Consider the following 16728-nt stretch of genomic DNA (forward strand, 5'->3'; position numbering starts at 1 on the left):
CTAAGGTGCTTTCAGCGAAATCTGATCTTTAATTTGGAAACTCTGCTTTCTATATCTGATGCCTTCCCCATCACGTTTATTTTAAATAGAGCACCAAACATAATTACACACCTACGAAACACATCTAAAAACCAATAGTCATTCAAAATATGAACAATACACACTTAATGGAGGGAGTGCAGCCTGTAGAGGTGAGGACTGGACTTGAGCAGTAATCTATGGATAATATGGATTTAGGAATATATTCTGTAGGCATCAGAAAGCTAAACTATTTACACATCTGAACTAGGATCAATATACTTTTTTTTTTTATCATTTTAGGCTAGAATAAACAGTCCAGCATGACATATGCTTGCAGCTGCTTGCTAGAACAATGTGCCTCGTGCTTTGCTTTCATTAGATTTCAGCTGGATTTCATTTGATTCAAAGATGCTGCAGACACGTGCTCTATCCAAATTTAATCTTTCTTATTGGTTGAGGTATTGCGTTTATTTAGAGCAATGATTTGAGGGTGTCTTTCTATTGCCATGGCGACCGAACACGTGCGCTGTCTGTGCACACTCTTCGTGCGTCCAAAACAAAACCATTAACATGTGAGCAGCACCAGCAATCACCTTTCTGACTCAAAGCAAAGCCAGAAGAGGACTCACCGGCCTCTTACCCGCAAAGTCGAATCTAATTAGCAAACAAGGTTGATCTGTTACACCTAATAGCGCTTTAACGACAAAAGTGGGAGAAAAAAAGCTTCTGCAGAATGATGCACCCCTGTTAAAAACCTGCGGTACTTTTGATTTCATCCCCACGCAGAGTATTGCTGCTTCCCTGACCTTGTAGTGTGTGTGGCAGGTGTCGCACCAGCAAGCCTCTGGCTCCTGGAGGATGAATGCAGTAGATGCGCAGTATGCGCGTGTGCTTCGTACTTACCTTTGTTCTTCCATTTATCGCATAGTTTCCCAGTTTGCCATTACAATGTCTGATCAGGTCGTCCATGCGATTCATTAGAAATTGGATCTTCTCGCAGCGGGGCTCCTTGCCATCGATCCACGTGATTTTATCCCCTCGGATGTCTTTAGTGGAGTCGCTCTTTTGACTCACCAGTTGACCGTCTGTGAACTTGCCAGTTTCGTACAGGGCCTTGACATTTTCAAGAATGCCCAGCCCGATCTCTGCTCCTACAAAGCCGTCCACCACACAGATGCCGTGCTTATTCATGCACGGCACTATGCACTCCATGGCAAGTTTCTGCGGGGATAAGCTGCTCTGTCCGTTAGGTGTGGCGGTGCTGTCGGACATATCATGTCCAGCTCTCACCTCAATTCTCAGTGCTTTTGTGTTTGCAATGTCTGCTTGCTCGGAGCTTTGCTCTTCTCGACATTTCTCAGGCGCCTCGTCGTCCCCGGGCGGCGGTGCCTGCTCGGGCTTCTGTGCGGGCGGCTGCGGCTTGTCCGCCTCTTTACAAATGAGCTTGTGTTTCTTCCAGTCCTGCTTCTGGTGCTCCTTGCTGCAGTAGAAGGAGCTGCGGCATCTACCGCACTTAAGAAGGTTATCAAACCTCCCGCAAAGTTCACAGTACTGTCGGTCTCGGTCCAGCTCGCTCTGCGGCTTCTCCATGTTTTGAGGATACAGGAGGCGTACTGCTCCTTTAATACCGATCCTTCACGCGCTCTGCTAATCGACAACTTTGGAAACGACCCGCCGCCGACGCCACGCTGATACCCAGAGGAATCAAACATTCAAAACCCTGCCATTTTATCGCACTCATGTCCTTTTCTTCCTCGTGTGTCAGCGGAATAACACGACAACGTGCGCCCATGGACCAGCTTTTAGGGGTGGGTCGAGGTCTTTGGGAGGCATTTTTGCAAGCTAGCTCTCCTTCCCGGGGTAATGGATGTCGCCGCTCAGAGTGTGCTCAGCCAGTCCAGCTCGAGGACCGGCCCGCTCTGACGTCAGCACAAAGGCACCGCCTCTCTCGTGCTGCTTTCAGGTGCGGTCGGACAGACAGTTGGCGGTGAAAAAAGGCGTGTTTGCGACACGTGAAAGTTCATGTTCAAGTCTTGTCGGGGGTGGGCATGCGCCTCTGGTCAGTCGGTAAAAAGTGATGTACATATGTTACCCTAACTGTTTCAATTATGCAATATATTCATGTTCTCTAACAGTGCAGAAAATTAGCTCCACCAACCATGCAGTAATAAGTATGAACAAAATGTGCAACAGACTGAAAGGGCATAAATGCATGATTATACTTCTATACTTTGAGTACCCAATCCAGTATAATAGGTTATAAATCCAATGTTGCTTTCTTTCTGACTTTCACCATTACTGTAACACTGCAATACTGTGTAATGGCAAATTAAAGGTAGCGCTGTCATTTAAATTTGACACAAACCGCTTACAGATTTGTGGAAAGGACAAGCAAAAGAGATATAGCCATATGGCAAGTGTTGCTTCAAGCATCGCTGACTCGTTTTGTGCGCATTTCCTATCGAAGCAATAGTATCATATAGCCTAAATTATAAAGTAAGAAACCAGATATTCTGATGAGTATTTGTCTACCTGCGTGTGGTTGTGCTGTTGTAATTATTCTATATTAAGCAAAAGAAACATCTAAAAACCTGTGTCGTGCCGAAAAGTGATTTCTGGTATTTGTCCCCCCAAAATAATACAAATAAAAACATAATTGGAGGTATTTACATCTGCTAAACATACCTGAATGATAGCAAATCGTTTTGAGCCCTGTCACCTTGTGATGCTAGTGAAACAGAAGCTACCCACTTGCAAGTCAAATGTGTCGTTAAAATTAAAATGTCAAGAACTAACATCACACTTCTATAAAGATATTTTAATTGGCCAAAAGGGACTGGATTATAATCATGATGTTGATGCAATAAGACGGAGTCATAAAGATTTTTTGCAGAACAAGTCGTTTCTTTGTTTTATATATAACCCCTTCGTGGCTCCTGTTGACTATAGTCTATTTATGAGAAAAAAGACATAATAAAAACAGAAGAATCGGAAACCAGTTTTTGGCACAAATCAGTTTGTAGGAGCTTGAAGGGAGCACCTGAAGGCATCTCCAGTCAGCAGCACTGTGTTGTGCTCTCATTCCTGGCTCGCATAGGTGAAATTCCTTTCGCACAAACAAAAAGTTAAAGAGCTTGCTGCTGTTATGATAGACAGATAAGTTGGGTGGCGTGCAGTTTATGAAACTTAGGATTATGACAGACCGGTGACTTAAATCACTTACTGGAAGCCATATTGGATAACATTTTAAATTTTATTGAGCATGGAGGTACTCATATAAATATTTTATGACAAACACCTGTCATTCATTCATCACAACGGTAAGTTAAATTGTTTTGTTTTTTCATCTGGGTCCTGGTCTTGTTTTATCCACAAATATAATATACACAAAACAATCATCCAGAATGACACACCAAAGAGATGTAAGATGCTGGTAAAGGGACCAAATGTCAATACAAAGATGTAAAATTACTAAAATGAGACACAAAGTACACTTAAAGAGATACAAAGTTAAAACAATGACACATAGAAAATACCCCAATTGTCACTCAAAATTAGATAGTAAATCCAAACGTGATGATATGTACATTTATTCCAAGAGAGTGGTTGTAAAAAGATGAAAGGTGTTACTACAAAAAGGGGAAAAAACTACAAAAAAAATGACAATGACATAAAAACAAGAAGAAAAAAAATATGATGCACAAAACAACTTCTCGGAGATGTTAAATGACCACAGGGAGACGCCCAATTTTAAATTGAGACCTAAAAATAATCATGAAAAGTGAATGAAAACAAACGTATGCAGTAAGCATCACACAACAGTGGCCAATATTCAAAAAGATGCACAGATGGTTAACAGAAAGCAATCGCAAATCACATCTGCAGGACTTTCAGTAAAGACATTTCAATCTGTGGAAGAAGTCAAGGTGGAACGTTTTGTTGAAAAGACGAGTAATTCGCCAAAGGTTGTCTTAGATATTCGATGGAATATCTAAGACACTGGTTATTTTAGGGTGGCAGTCTGGAGAATTTCTACGTTTGAATTTTGACTGGAAAGAGAAATTGTCTGGGCTGCACAAGTTCTGTGTGGCACATCTTTCTTTTTGGTTTGGTATGGGAATATCTAATTAGTATACATGGTATCTTCAAGAACTTACTTAATAGTTATAACGTCATAAAAGCGATTATTATGTAATTATTATAAATATAGCTGTTATATGTTTGTATTGTTGTTATTGAAATTGTGTTATTATTATAAATGCAATTGTTATATATTTACGCCAAATTTCTAAAAGCAGATTCTAATTATTTGAAAATTAGTAATAAGGAAAACATTGTAATAAAACTAACTCCTGATGCTGACATTTAACTACGTATCCCGTGATGCATCTCTTTGAATTTCCTGCTACGCGTGTAAACAGCGCAAAAGCCCCGCGATGGACTGAGGTCCGCACCAACGCCTGTTATTAAAACCAAGGAAACACCGTTTTATTCGCGTTAAAATATTTGTAGGCTCTACTAATTTTGTTTTCCATCGATCAGAGGAGATAATTTTTTCGGATTAAAGCGGAACTATTTTGTTTTTTGATCGTAATAGTACTCAGCCTTTACGTTTGACTGGTACTGGCGTTAGTTAGTGGCTAAAACTCTCGAAATACACCCCTTAAAACTGTGCACTACAACACCGAAGCTATGAATAAACGAGAAGGTAAGTCCATCATTTCAAAATAACAAGTTTAGTTTTATGAGTTTTGTAATTACCCAGCAAGCCTAAAATAACAGTAGGACTAATACATGATAACGTTTTAACCTACTCTGCCTAAGTCAGGTTAACGAAATCATTTCGGTCGTAACAGACGTAAACAGTGCTAATCCCGTGTTCCCTTAAAATGCCTAAAGCACATACTAGTGCGAATCACGAGTCACCCTACGATAGGATTTTATCATAATACTTCATTGACGATACAATATTATTATCTTTTTTTTTTAACCTTTTGCATTAAGCCAAGTATCGCATTTGTCTTTTTTCAACTGCAAAGTATGCACAATTTTAAATAAAGTTATCTCACTTTCAATATTTTTTTGCTGCAAAAAATGAGATTCTAATGCGTGCCAACACTGTCACTAAAACCTGCAATAAATGTTTCTATCAGTCTCCGATTGAATGGGGTCAGGTTGGCAATTACACGCAATCTGTATACCCACGCACTCAAGCTCTTAGCAGCCATTTGGTCACTACAAGTTGCCATTGGCTGCTGAATGGGAAAAATCTCACCATGCAGCCACTGTCGTTGTCATTTGTTTGTACATACAAGAAATTTTCTGTCCTACACTCCAAAAAATCTGTTGTTGGAGGAACACAATTTAATCATGGCACCTTTTCCACGTGATTTAACTAAGTACAATAACCCATTTTTTGACCATGTCAAACCAACACATTTGGCATTTGGTGGTTTAATGTAATCAGATTACGTTGGATCAACGTAGTATACTTACATTGACTTATGTCACTTTACATATTGAAGTATGTAAAGTGAAATTTGTTTTAATTCATTCTACACAAGTTAAAAACTTCAGGAAAACACAATGAAATCTTGTTGTTTGAACAACTACTTTGTTAATCAGGGCAATTACTGCTAGTCTTGCTTAATGAACCAATATGGGATTGATGATTTCATAGAGACAAACAACCATTTGCACTTAGATTCATGGGTAATTTAGAATAGCCAATTAACCTAACTCTAATTACGTACTGCAAACCAGACAGATTGTGGATTTGAACCCAGGCCCTTCTTGCTGTGAGACAACAGCACTCACCATCACACCACCAAGCTGTCAATCCAGGCTAGGAAAGAAAACTAGGAAAGCTTTGATTACAAGGTTTGATGCAGACTTTTCTGTACATTTTTGTCCTTGACAGGTTAAACCACAATAAATAGCGATAAAACAACTGCACCCACACCACGTGTGGGTGCAGTTGTCTGCCTCTTAAAACTCCAACGATTTTCCTGCAGTTTGGCATCTAATGTGATCTTGTGAATTTCGTGAGTCCAGGCAACTAACCACTCTTACTAGATTGTATGTCATGATCATGTCATCTCAACAAGAACAAATTAAGTTGTTGAATTTCATGCAGATGCTACATGATTTAATTACGTTCACCATAGGAACATGAAATAATTTAGTTCCAATTACAAGTTTGAATCTTGTACATATAACAACCACCCAATTTCATTTTTTTCAGTGTATTTTATTTGTGTGACTGAGAGGCAGATAGAGGCAGTTATTATTTAAAGACTATGACATCATCTCTACTGTCAGGTGAGGGTTGTTCACGGAGAAATGCAGATGCAGCGCAGGAGCACGAAATGAGTGCCAACCCCTCCTCGTCTGTCATGGCTGCCTTCAAAGGTAACAGCATCCTCAGTATTCTCACTGCACTTTGCACCCAAATGGTTTTAATGTTGTATTGCCTGCACTGAAACATTTCTCTGTGTATTTCAAGTTTTCCAACAGGAGCTCGACACCAAACACGACAAATATGAGCGTCTTGTTAAGATTAGTCGCGACGTCACAATTGAAAGCAAGAGAACCATATTTCTTCTGCACAGAGTGACCACGTAGGTGTTCTTAACAATAATATGCACCGTATAGATTAGTACAGTTAGGTCTATAAGTTTTTGGGATAACTACTTGTGCCTCTGTGCACCAGCACAGTGGATTTTTAAAACAATGATCATGATGTGATTAAAGGTCAGACTTTCAGCTTTAATTCAAGGGGTTTAACAAAAATATTGCATTAATTGTGTAGGAGTTACAGCCACTTTTATACACAGTTTCCCATTCTCAAAAGGCCCAGTAATTGTACTGACTGAGGCAGTTTCAGGTGAGGCCTCTTCCTAGGTTATTTCATGATAAATACAGCAGACATGATATCTGAAGTTCATTCAACATGTTGAAATTAGGATTTTATAGTTTTCCACTTTAATTTTAAACACCAAAGCAAAAAGAGATCATTAGGCATCATTAGGCTAAAAAAGAAAACAAAATAAACCTGTCAGAGATAAAGCCAGATAAACAATCTGATATATTATTAAAGACAAAACATACTAACTAGCCCACAAAAGACAACTAAAGTGGATGATTATCGACAGTCACTCTTCTGCTGTGGCCATTTCTGATGAGCCACAAATAAATGACATGCACAGCAGCCAATGTCAAAAGAGAAACATTCAGGAAAACTATTGCTCAGGACCAGTTTAAAAAAATGACAAGTGTGGCTCATTTGAAGCAAAATATGAGGAAGTGAGGGGTGGCTCAGGACAGAAGTATCTGTAGTTACTCACATTTTCTGCAAAACTTTGGTTAAACCCCTTGAATTAACCCTGAAAGTCTTCAATCACATATTGATTGTTTTGTTTAGTCTTCTGTGTTAGTATACAGTAGAGCTGGGCGATATAAGATTTTTTCATATCACGATATGTTTTTTTCATTTCAGGCGATAACGATATCTATCACGATATAAGCCATATAACTATATTTGTAAGATTTAAATGTGCCGTTGCTCACAAGTAAAATGTGAAATAATCAGCAGCTTGTTTTTATTTAAATATTTATTTCCCATAATAAGTTCAACAGGGTAGATGTACTTAAGGAACATGAGACTTTTTCAGATAAATAAAGGCAAATATTGCAAACTACACAAAAGGCAGCCGCTAAAGCGTTTAAGTTTCAAAATAGAACAAACGAAACAGACTAAATTGTCAATTCGATAAAACGATAACTCAGTATGAAGAATGCGAATGAATGTGATGTTGGTTTGGGATTCGACCGGAGAGAAATGTCAATATTAGTTTGTTCCTGATTTTTGGTGCCCACCGGTGATATAAGTTCGATGGTAGATAGGGGGCAGGGTTTAATAAGAATATTTTCTTCTTCCTGCTCCTTTTCACACATGGTTGTTGTGTTTTGTTGACAGAAGAGGTGGTTGTTTTGTTTGATTTGTAGTACCAAGTGTGAAATAAATAAAAATGAAATGAAATGAAATTCCACTTAGAAACAAAATATTAATTCTAAAAATAAATCTTAGTTTGTTTTACAGAAGAACAGACAAAATTGACTAACCTTTGTCAATATCAAATAAACTGAGAACTAAAAGGAAATTCTCAATCTCTCCTTGTTGTATAGCTTAGCTTTTCAAACAGTTTTAACAGGTACTTTAGTCTGACAAAAGCCAAATGACGAATTAGCGCTTCCAGTCAGAGACTGAGGCTACGTCCACACGTACACGGGTATTTTTGAAAACGGAGATTTTCAGTTTTCGTTTTAAAAAATAATCCCGTCCACACATAAAGGCAGAAATGAAGGAAAACGCTGCTATGAACATGCCAAAGCAGCAGGTGGCGCTAGATTCCTAACCGTGCAGAAATGTTGGCCAATCAGAAGTCTAGAAGCCTCGGTGGGAAAAAGTAAACAAAGCTGGGGCACAGAAGCAGAACCAAGTCGTATGTGTGGACGGACAGTAACTGTGTGTAAGCATTTAAACACTGCAGAGAGTAGAATTAACAGTATTGTAGAAATTCATTTCACTGAAACAATAACGTGGCGCACAGTGTGATGTCAAAAAATGCGCACACCTTTGACGCTGCGTTTTCTCCGTTTTTCTCGTCCACACGTAAATGCAAAAACGGAGTTTTCAAAAATCTTCGTTTTCAGTGACCAAAAACGCCGTTTACGTGTGGACGAAAGGTGCAAACGCATAGAAAAATCTGCGTTTTCAAAAATACCGGGGTACGTGTGGACGTAGCGCATGCACCAGTTTATTGTATTTCCAGACTTGCTTTCGGCACAATTTACAGTGCACGCTACTCTGTTTTTTGTCAGACTTGAAATAGCCGAAATACCTTCACACTACGGAACTTCTATGGCTCTTCCGTTCGACAATCTCTACGGCATTGGAACCATCATCTGTTTTCTCTTCGGTAACCTTCGGTCACGCTCGGTTGATTTTTCTAGTCGGCACACTCATTTCCTCCATTACCCGGGTGGTACGGTGGCTGGCTGCTTCCCAAACAAATACACATGTGCGGCTTGGCACTTGTGCTGTACGTAACAAGTCACGTGACGTGACGCTGCGGCTGTGATTGGTTCAGCTCTGCGCTACGTAATTTGGATTGGCTGTTCTTTTTTTTTTTTTTTAAGAGGACAAGAGCGGCGAGGTCTATCGCGATAGTTGAATTTTTCTATCGAGAAAAAGTTATATCGCGATACATATCGTTATCGTTCTATCGCCCAGCTCTAGTATACAGAGGCAAAATTACAAAAAATGTATCATTGTTCTAAACCCTTTAGACATAACTGTATATCAGTTTTTTCACTGGAGCCTGCTTCTGATTGTAGTTGCTGTCTGGACACTACAGAGTGTCTTTTTTATATCATTGATGTAAACAGCAGCTTTGAAAATAACCTACCTATCATTTACATTGTCTCTATTCAGTACAGATATAGTTTTGAGAGGGATGTAATGTGTGAATATATGCTTTGGAATAATATGGAAATATCTTGACAAAACATATAATTCAATGTCAATCAAGATCTCAGAACAGCGTCAGCTAAAAATGTAATAGGACTTTAATGAGCTTCACAGGGGGAAAATCATCTTAAAATGGCAAATGATCTTTAAAAGTGATAAGTAAAAACAATAAATACATTGGCATTAGTTGTAGTGGGCATGCAACAAAGTAAGTCTAAAACAAAAATAAATATTTATATGTTTTTTGTACCTTTTAACATTTTTTTCTGTGTGTAAAGTGTACCAGATGCAGAGGATGTCCTGAACGAGGCAGACATAAAGCTGGATGGAGTCAGGCAGAAGATTGGGCAGATTGCTGAGGAGTTGAAAGGAGAGGATATTTATCAGTTTCACAGAGCCTTCACACCAGGTGAGTGGTCATTTACCTCTTTTCGTTTATATATAAAGCACATATTTATTCTGAAAGAAACTGAATTCTTTGAAAGTGGTGTTTTTTCACTCTAAAATGGTTAATCGGCTGTTTAAATTCTCCTGCCACACCCAAGTGGATTTATTAGATTACGGTCCCATGGGATACAAGGCACGTGGCCCTTTGTGTGTGACTCAGTTAGATCATATCTGATGTAGATTCCACTAGAGGTGTTTGCAAAAATGATAGCTCACATTCGTTGAATCTCCTTCTTATTATTAAGCAGTAAGTATTTTGCTGTTTTAATCTTTATGAAGTACATTAAGGGTTCTAATAAATATACCTTTAATATAATAATAGTACAGTGTTGGGAAGGTTACTTTTAAAATGTATTCCATTACAGAATACAGAATACATGCCCCAAAATGTATTCTGTAACGTATTCCATTACGTTACTCAATGAGAGTAACGTATTCTGAATACTTTTGAATAATAATAATAACTGAATAATTCTGATTACTTAATATATTATCATGCTTTTTACAACAACATGAATGTACTATTGCTGTGTGATTTATTACTATTACTGAAGGTCCGCGACTCCGAACTGTAGTAAAGGGACCTCTGACTAATACGGCGGGGTCCCTGTCGGCTCGTAGCCGAAAAATAGCTTTACTTTGTTGTGTGGGTCAACTTTTCTTGACAGAGAGAGGCGTTGAAAGGCTGCTCCAACGGAACTTATTGTTTTCGGAGGAAAACACGAACACGGTGTACAGTCGAGTCTTAATAGCTTACTTACAACTGGGCTCGTCAGGCACTCTTCTTGGCTGCAGTGGTTATTATTATATTTACATGCTTCCAGCTCCCGTTTTTCCTCGATGACAACTCGTACCTTTCCACTCCCCTTTTTCTCCCTCCTCGCGCTCACAGACCCATAACGTGTATGGCAGTGCATTCTCCCTGCAACACGGACTACACTGCCCATGATGCTACATTCTTTAGAGCTATGCTTGTAGCATTCTGCCTGTTAGCTTAGCACAACAACAACAACAACGAAAAGGCGCTCTCTCACCCAGGAAACACACAGTCGCAGAGAGAGAGAGAGAGCGCGTCGCCCTGTAACCATGGCAACCATAACGCTGCCGCCTGGAACAAAAGAACGTAGCTGTCAAACAAAACCCAAACAGTCCTGACCCGCGACAATATGAAACAGGAAAGTACCGCAGTGTAATCCATTTATTTCAACAAAGTAACTGTATTCTGAATACCACCTTTTTAATCGGTAACTGTAACGGAATACAGTTACTCATATGTTGTATTTTAAATACGTAACGGCGGTACATGTATTCCGTTACTCCCCAACACTGAATAATAGTGTGGAAGGCCCTAAAAGGTCATTCAAAGCCATTGAGTATAGTCAATAGAAAGTTAGCACAACTAGCTTGCATTGTATAATGCAGCTCTGATAGAAAGTCTACTTCTGATTGGTTCACTCAGCTGCCTTAGAGTGACGATAGTGTCACTCACCCAAAATAAGAAGTAGACAAAGAAATGTCGAAATCTAGAGTTAAGGTGAGATATGAAACTACATTTTTTTTCTTTATCCGTTGATGTAATTAATAATTTCTTTTTTATGATTTGTACTTAAATGATTTTCTTTTATCTTCAATAGACATATTGTAAAGTCAGTGATAGTGTTAAAGCATGACCTTGATGCAGGCCTGGATGTGATGGTCACGCCTTCTGATAAAGTTGTTTTCAAACTAGCATAAGCACCACTTTTTGTTACTGTAGCCATAATGTCTGCAGCGAAGGAGAAAAACATGACTGGCAGCGAGTGGGAGCTGTTATCTAGCAGCTGGGGAAGTCATTTTTAGATTGCGGTCACACAGGAATCACTGCTGCATCCTTCGTGACGTGACCAATGGCAGTTCCCACCAATTAGCCCTTTTATTTTTTTCCCCATTTTCATCGTCTTTATTAGATTGAGGCTGGGCTCGATGCACGGGCCCTCCAGATAATCTTGGCTGGAGGAGAAGTCTCCAGGCATGTGTAATGGGTCTGTTTTTTTTAATATAATGACCATCAAAGATATTGTGGGCTAAATCTGACCATAATTGCCACTGATAACAGAGCAGCGTGGCACTTGGGTACGCTTTTTTTTGTTGTTGTTATTTTTTTACCCTGCTAGCTGCTATGAGTCAGTGCAAACGTACATTAACATGTGGAACTTTTCACGTGGCTCACCTGCAATTCAGTGAACCGCTCTGTGGCCAAACATTAGCTCAGTCCAAAAATCCTCAGTATTCTCAGTACATGAATGTGCGCCAAACCGCAACGGTACTGTTTGCGCATTACTCAAGATCTGATCCTGCCGAGCTATATTCGCACCCTCGCCTCTCAACTTTTCCTACCACCATGCCAGTAAAATCTCTCAAATTTCCACTTTTTTAGCTCTTAGTCACTGTTTAGACACGATGTTCTGTAAGGTTTCTGCGAGCCTCGTTGACCAAAGGTAACTTCTGCTTCAGTAAAGACATAAACAACTCCTGACAGTAAATGCAGGAACTGGGCTCTGCCTGCCTGCCTCAAAGCCTTATTTAAACTGCCCTGGACTGTGGTGTTCCCTCTGTGAAAGTGGATCCACTGGCAGTGTTTAGCTGGTAAGCAGTTTGTTTGTTTTTTTTTTTTTTTTTTAAAGAGTCGAAAACAGTTGCCAAATAAACACTGGGAGGACCGAAGCCTAAAATACAGTATTTTTCAAAAGCCTTTAGCCGCTCCTCATTTCTTTATACTTTGCTTGGAAAAATTGAGTTAGGTGCTTTTTCTTTTTTTATTTACGAATGATTCATATGTCAGCATTAAGTGGTTTAACAATCAAAAAACATTCCTCTGAAAATGATCAGGTCCAAGCACTGGAATGAAAATCAGAATACTTTATTAATCCCTAAGGAAATTATGTTATGTATATAAGTGAAAAAGTAGCCAATGGCTACTCCAGGCTTCCAAAGGTCTTTTAAGGTTTTAAAGACATTTGGAAGCCTGGAGAAAAACAATTTAAAGAAATGAAAAGTGGCTAAAGACTCTTTCACAGTACTATAAAATTATGTACTCCAAGTAAACATGTTTCAGTTTAATAGTTTTTGTTTGTAACTATTAATAGTTAATCCTCCATTTAAAGTTGCGACTACACTTACAAACCACTCAGTTTCACTTAAACTGTTAATCCACAATTTTAAGTAACAATGTTTCAATGCTAACTATGCTGTTAGCAAAAAAAAGAAAAAATGTTTTCAATCCAAATTTATTCATAAAAACAACAAAGATGACCAACATGTTGTACATGAAACAAAGGGTTAAAGAATTAACACTAACACACACGCACACACACATACACAAGCGCATTCAAGGAATTACAAAAAATACAAGCAATAATATAGCAGCCTAAATACCCAAGCTCTCGCTCCGGGTTAAGAGCCAAAGAATAAAAATATTTTGTTTTGTTTTTTTACCACTGGATACTTTGTTGTAACTGTTAACAGTTTATTATGATTAGATAATAATTAATTTTTCTTTTTCAAATTTCTTTTGATAATAAATTGGTAATTCATGTCATTTCATTATTTCCAATTATTTCTCTTTTTCCTTAAGATGCTATTTTATGTTGCTTTTGCAATACTTGGTTAACTTTTAACTTTTCTGCTCCAGCTTGTTCAGATCAGTCCAGTTAATCAAATGCAAATTGTTGACATAATGTTTCCATGTAACCCATACAACTTTGAGAATTAATGCTGCGATATGGTTCTGATACGTCTTTTGTTTAAAGACACAAATGTTTAACTATGTTGGTAAGTAGAGTTATTAGGTAATTATCAAATTGAAGTTCTCAGTATCAGATTTTGCTGTTGTCTCAGCAGGTGAAATTTGTCAGCTACTAAGAAACTAATAGAAAAAAAATCAATGATTTTTCTATAATTATTCATAATAAACAAAATGTTAAATGAAGTCATTAAGACATAATATAGATGATCATCGATATATTTAATGCATTTATTTTACAAAACCAAATAACGACGTAGCTGCGATTGATAGTTTTCATATTTTCTGTGCACATTAGTGTTGTGTAGTCGTTCGGCCCACTGCCTGTACACGCTGGTGTGACTGGACTGAAATCATAATCAGAGTGGTGAAAGCTATTCAGAGTACAGTCAAGATAAAGTATTCTTGCTGGCTCCGTGCAGCGCATTGCGGTCAGTGCGGAGAGATAGCAGGCTCTTTGAAGTTCAACTGCCGCTCCAAAAGTAAACTTCAGACACAAAGTCTTCCGTCCTGTGATTATTGGATTGTTGTTTACCCAGGGGCAGAAAACAAATGAGGGGTCATCTTAGCCCACCAAAAAAAACACCCACTGTTGTTCTATCAAAAGATAGAGACAGGAAACAGGTTTTATTTGAATCATTATCTCCATCTGTGATCTGTACTGTGCAGATTTCATGTTGATGCTGCACGCTCTGCTTGCTACGCTCATTTGATACATGGTCATTTTAGTGAATTGCAAACAAATGCCCCAGCCACTGTCACATTCAGTTTTAGCAAGCACAGTGAAATGATCAAGTGAATATGCCATTGTTTTACTCTGATCCATTTTAATGTACTTTAATTCATCAGGGATTCAGGAATATGTGGAAGCCGTCTCTTTCCTGCACTACATCCGCCATCGCTGCCTCATCAGCTTGGAAGAGATCAACGCCAGGCTGGTGTTCATGAACACAGAGAAGGCAGATCCTAAGGTAAAATCACAGAGGACTGACTGAACATTAACAATTTATGAAGTATTTTTTAATCCCCAAAAAGTCCTTAAAAGAACTATGTGACATTCTGGAAAATAGATTTTGTCGCTTTCGTGGTATCAAACTCTGTTTGGCTCAGAGAGTGTATATAAAAATAAAACTTAGATGTAGCCACTGTAAGGTCACCGTTCGATTTGAGACTCCAAATATAGAAACTTCACCATTAATGTTTTAATGGTTTTATTTTTGGATTGTTTTTTCTTTTCTAAAGCAAGATGTGACAGTTTATTTTTTTCAGTTGTAGGGTGTCTGTTGATCCACACAATATGACTTAAATCTCATTAATTTGCATTAAAGGCATTGCATATAAAATGTTCAAATTCAGAAAATGCACATAAATAAATAAGATAATTTTGAAATTGGTGCCAGCAGCATGTCTCAGTGTCACAATTACCAGTGTGTAGCATCCCTGTTTCTTTTAACAGCTGTTTATAAACATCTGGGAACTGAGGGGATCAGCTGAACCTTTGGGAGAGGAATGGTGTCCCATTCTTGTCTGATATGGGTTCTATCTGCTCAATAGTCTTGGGTCTTTTCTCTGTTATTTTTCATTTTATGATGTTCCAGATGTTTTCAGCTGGTGAAAGATTCCAACTTCAGGAAGATCACTGCAGGAGCAAGGCTCTTCTAACCGTCTATTGAAGCCACACTGTTGTACTTGTAATACAACTGTAATTGTATTGCTGGAATATGCACGGCCTTCCCTGAAAAAGACATTGATGGGTGCCCAATGCATCCCTGTACCATCACAGATGCAGGTTTTTAAACTGAGCGTTGATAACAAGCTGAATAGTTTCTCTCTGCTCTGATTTCCCAAAAGAATTTCAAATAATAGTGTTCCTCCAGATGTTTCTTTTTAGTACACTTACTTTTTCATCCTTTTTTCCCTCCTTGTCTCAACTTTTTGAAATTTTTGCTGCCATCTAATTCAAAATGAGCTTCCCAGATTAAACATTTAGTTTTCTGTCTTCTACTATGAATGTAATATGGGGTTAAGAGATTTGCAGGTCATTGCATTCTGTTTTTGTTGACATTTTATAAAAAGGCCCAGCTTTTTAGAATGTATTCTTTCCTGTCCTGTTTTCCAATTCAGGGCTCAGCTGAAGCGATGCCGGTGAACGCTCAGGTCTTGACCTTTCAGGTGACGTCGTCCGACTACCTGCTGGGCGTGGCCGACCTAACAGGGGAGCTGATGCGGATGTGCATCAGCAGCGTCGGCAATGGCGACATTGACACACCCTTCCAGCTAAGCCAGTTCCTGCGGCAGATCCACGATGGTTTCTCCTACATTGGGAACACAGGCCCGTACGAGGTGTCCAAGAAGCTGCACACGCTGCGGCAGAGCCTGGGCAAAGTAGAAGACGCGTGCTACACCCTACGCGTCCGTGGCTCGGAGATCCCCAAACACATGCTGGCAGACGTGTTCTCTAGTCGGACCACACTCATCGACCCCGAGGAAGGAGTGGTTTAATCCCGCACTGCTTCAACGACGCTCTTCTCTGTGGTCTCATTGTCTGGTTTAGTTTAGCTCCATTTGGTGTTTGTGTGCATTTTTAATGGGATTTCACTGATGTTTCTAGTGTTTTATGACATGCTTGTTCATTTTTTGTTATTACAATAACAACAGTATTACAATAGACAATGGATTCTCTTTTGTTTGATAAAGATCTGATGACTTCTGTTGTTTTGCATGAATAAAGGTTCTGTGCCAAATATGCCATACTCCCTGAGACTTTAAGCAGCTTTGAAAATATGTGTTCATTTTATTTTCTCTCTCTCTCGCTGCCCTTCCCTCTCTCTATCACACACAGATAATCTAAGGTAGTCCCACTGGCTGTCTGCACTCTTCATTCAGTGTGGAGGAGGAACATGTGACCTTTGCACATTGCACACCCCTATTCTCCAGGAGACACACA

General features: G+C 39.0%; 2 protein-coding genes across 4 annotated transcripts in view; one reads left to right on the top strand and one right to left on the bottom strand.

Annotated features, from left to right (window-relative positions):
* egln1a (egl-9 family hypoxia-inducible factor 1a) overlaps positions 1-1928 on the bottom strand; it is a 37849-nt gene extending 35921 nt beyond the window's left edge. For all 3 annotated transcript variants that reach the window (XM_085478149.1, XM_085478148.1, XM_085478147.1), the window contains exon 1: positions 925-1928. In XM_085478149.1, coding sequence (XP_085334275.1) covers positions 925-1611 — 687 coding nt within the window. In that variant the 5' untranslated portion in view covers positions 1612-1928. The remainder of the gene's footprint in view (positions 1-924) is intronic.
* Positions 1929-4425: 2497 nt separating this feature from the next.
* On the top strand, positions 4426-16527 carry tsnax (translin-associated factor X). The gene is made up of 6 exons (XM_085478151.1): positions 4426-4729; positions 6343-6432; positions 6527-6641; positions 9832-9962; positions 14631-14752; positions 15906-16527. The coding sequence occupies exons 1-6, from the start codon at positions 4714-4716 to the stop codon at positions 16281-16283; spliced, it is 852 nt and encodes a 283-aa protein (XP_085334277.1). The 5' UTR covers positions 4426-4713; the 3' UTR covers positions 16284-16527.
* Positions 16528-16728: the final 201 nt, after the last annotated feature.

Source organism: Copadichromis virginalis, linkage group LG13 (genome assembly GCF_057382275.1).
Source record: "Copadichromis virginalis isolate Kocher_CV1m ecotype Utaka linkage group LG13, C_Virginalis_male_GT1.1, whole genome shotgun sequence".
Taxonomy (NCBI): domain Eukaryota; kingdom Metazoa; phylum Chordata; class Actinopteri; order Cichliformes; family Cichlidae; genus Copadichromis; species Copadichromis virginalis.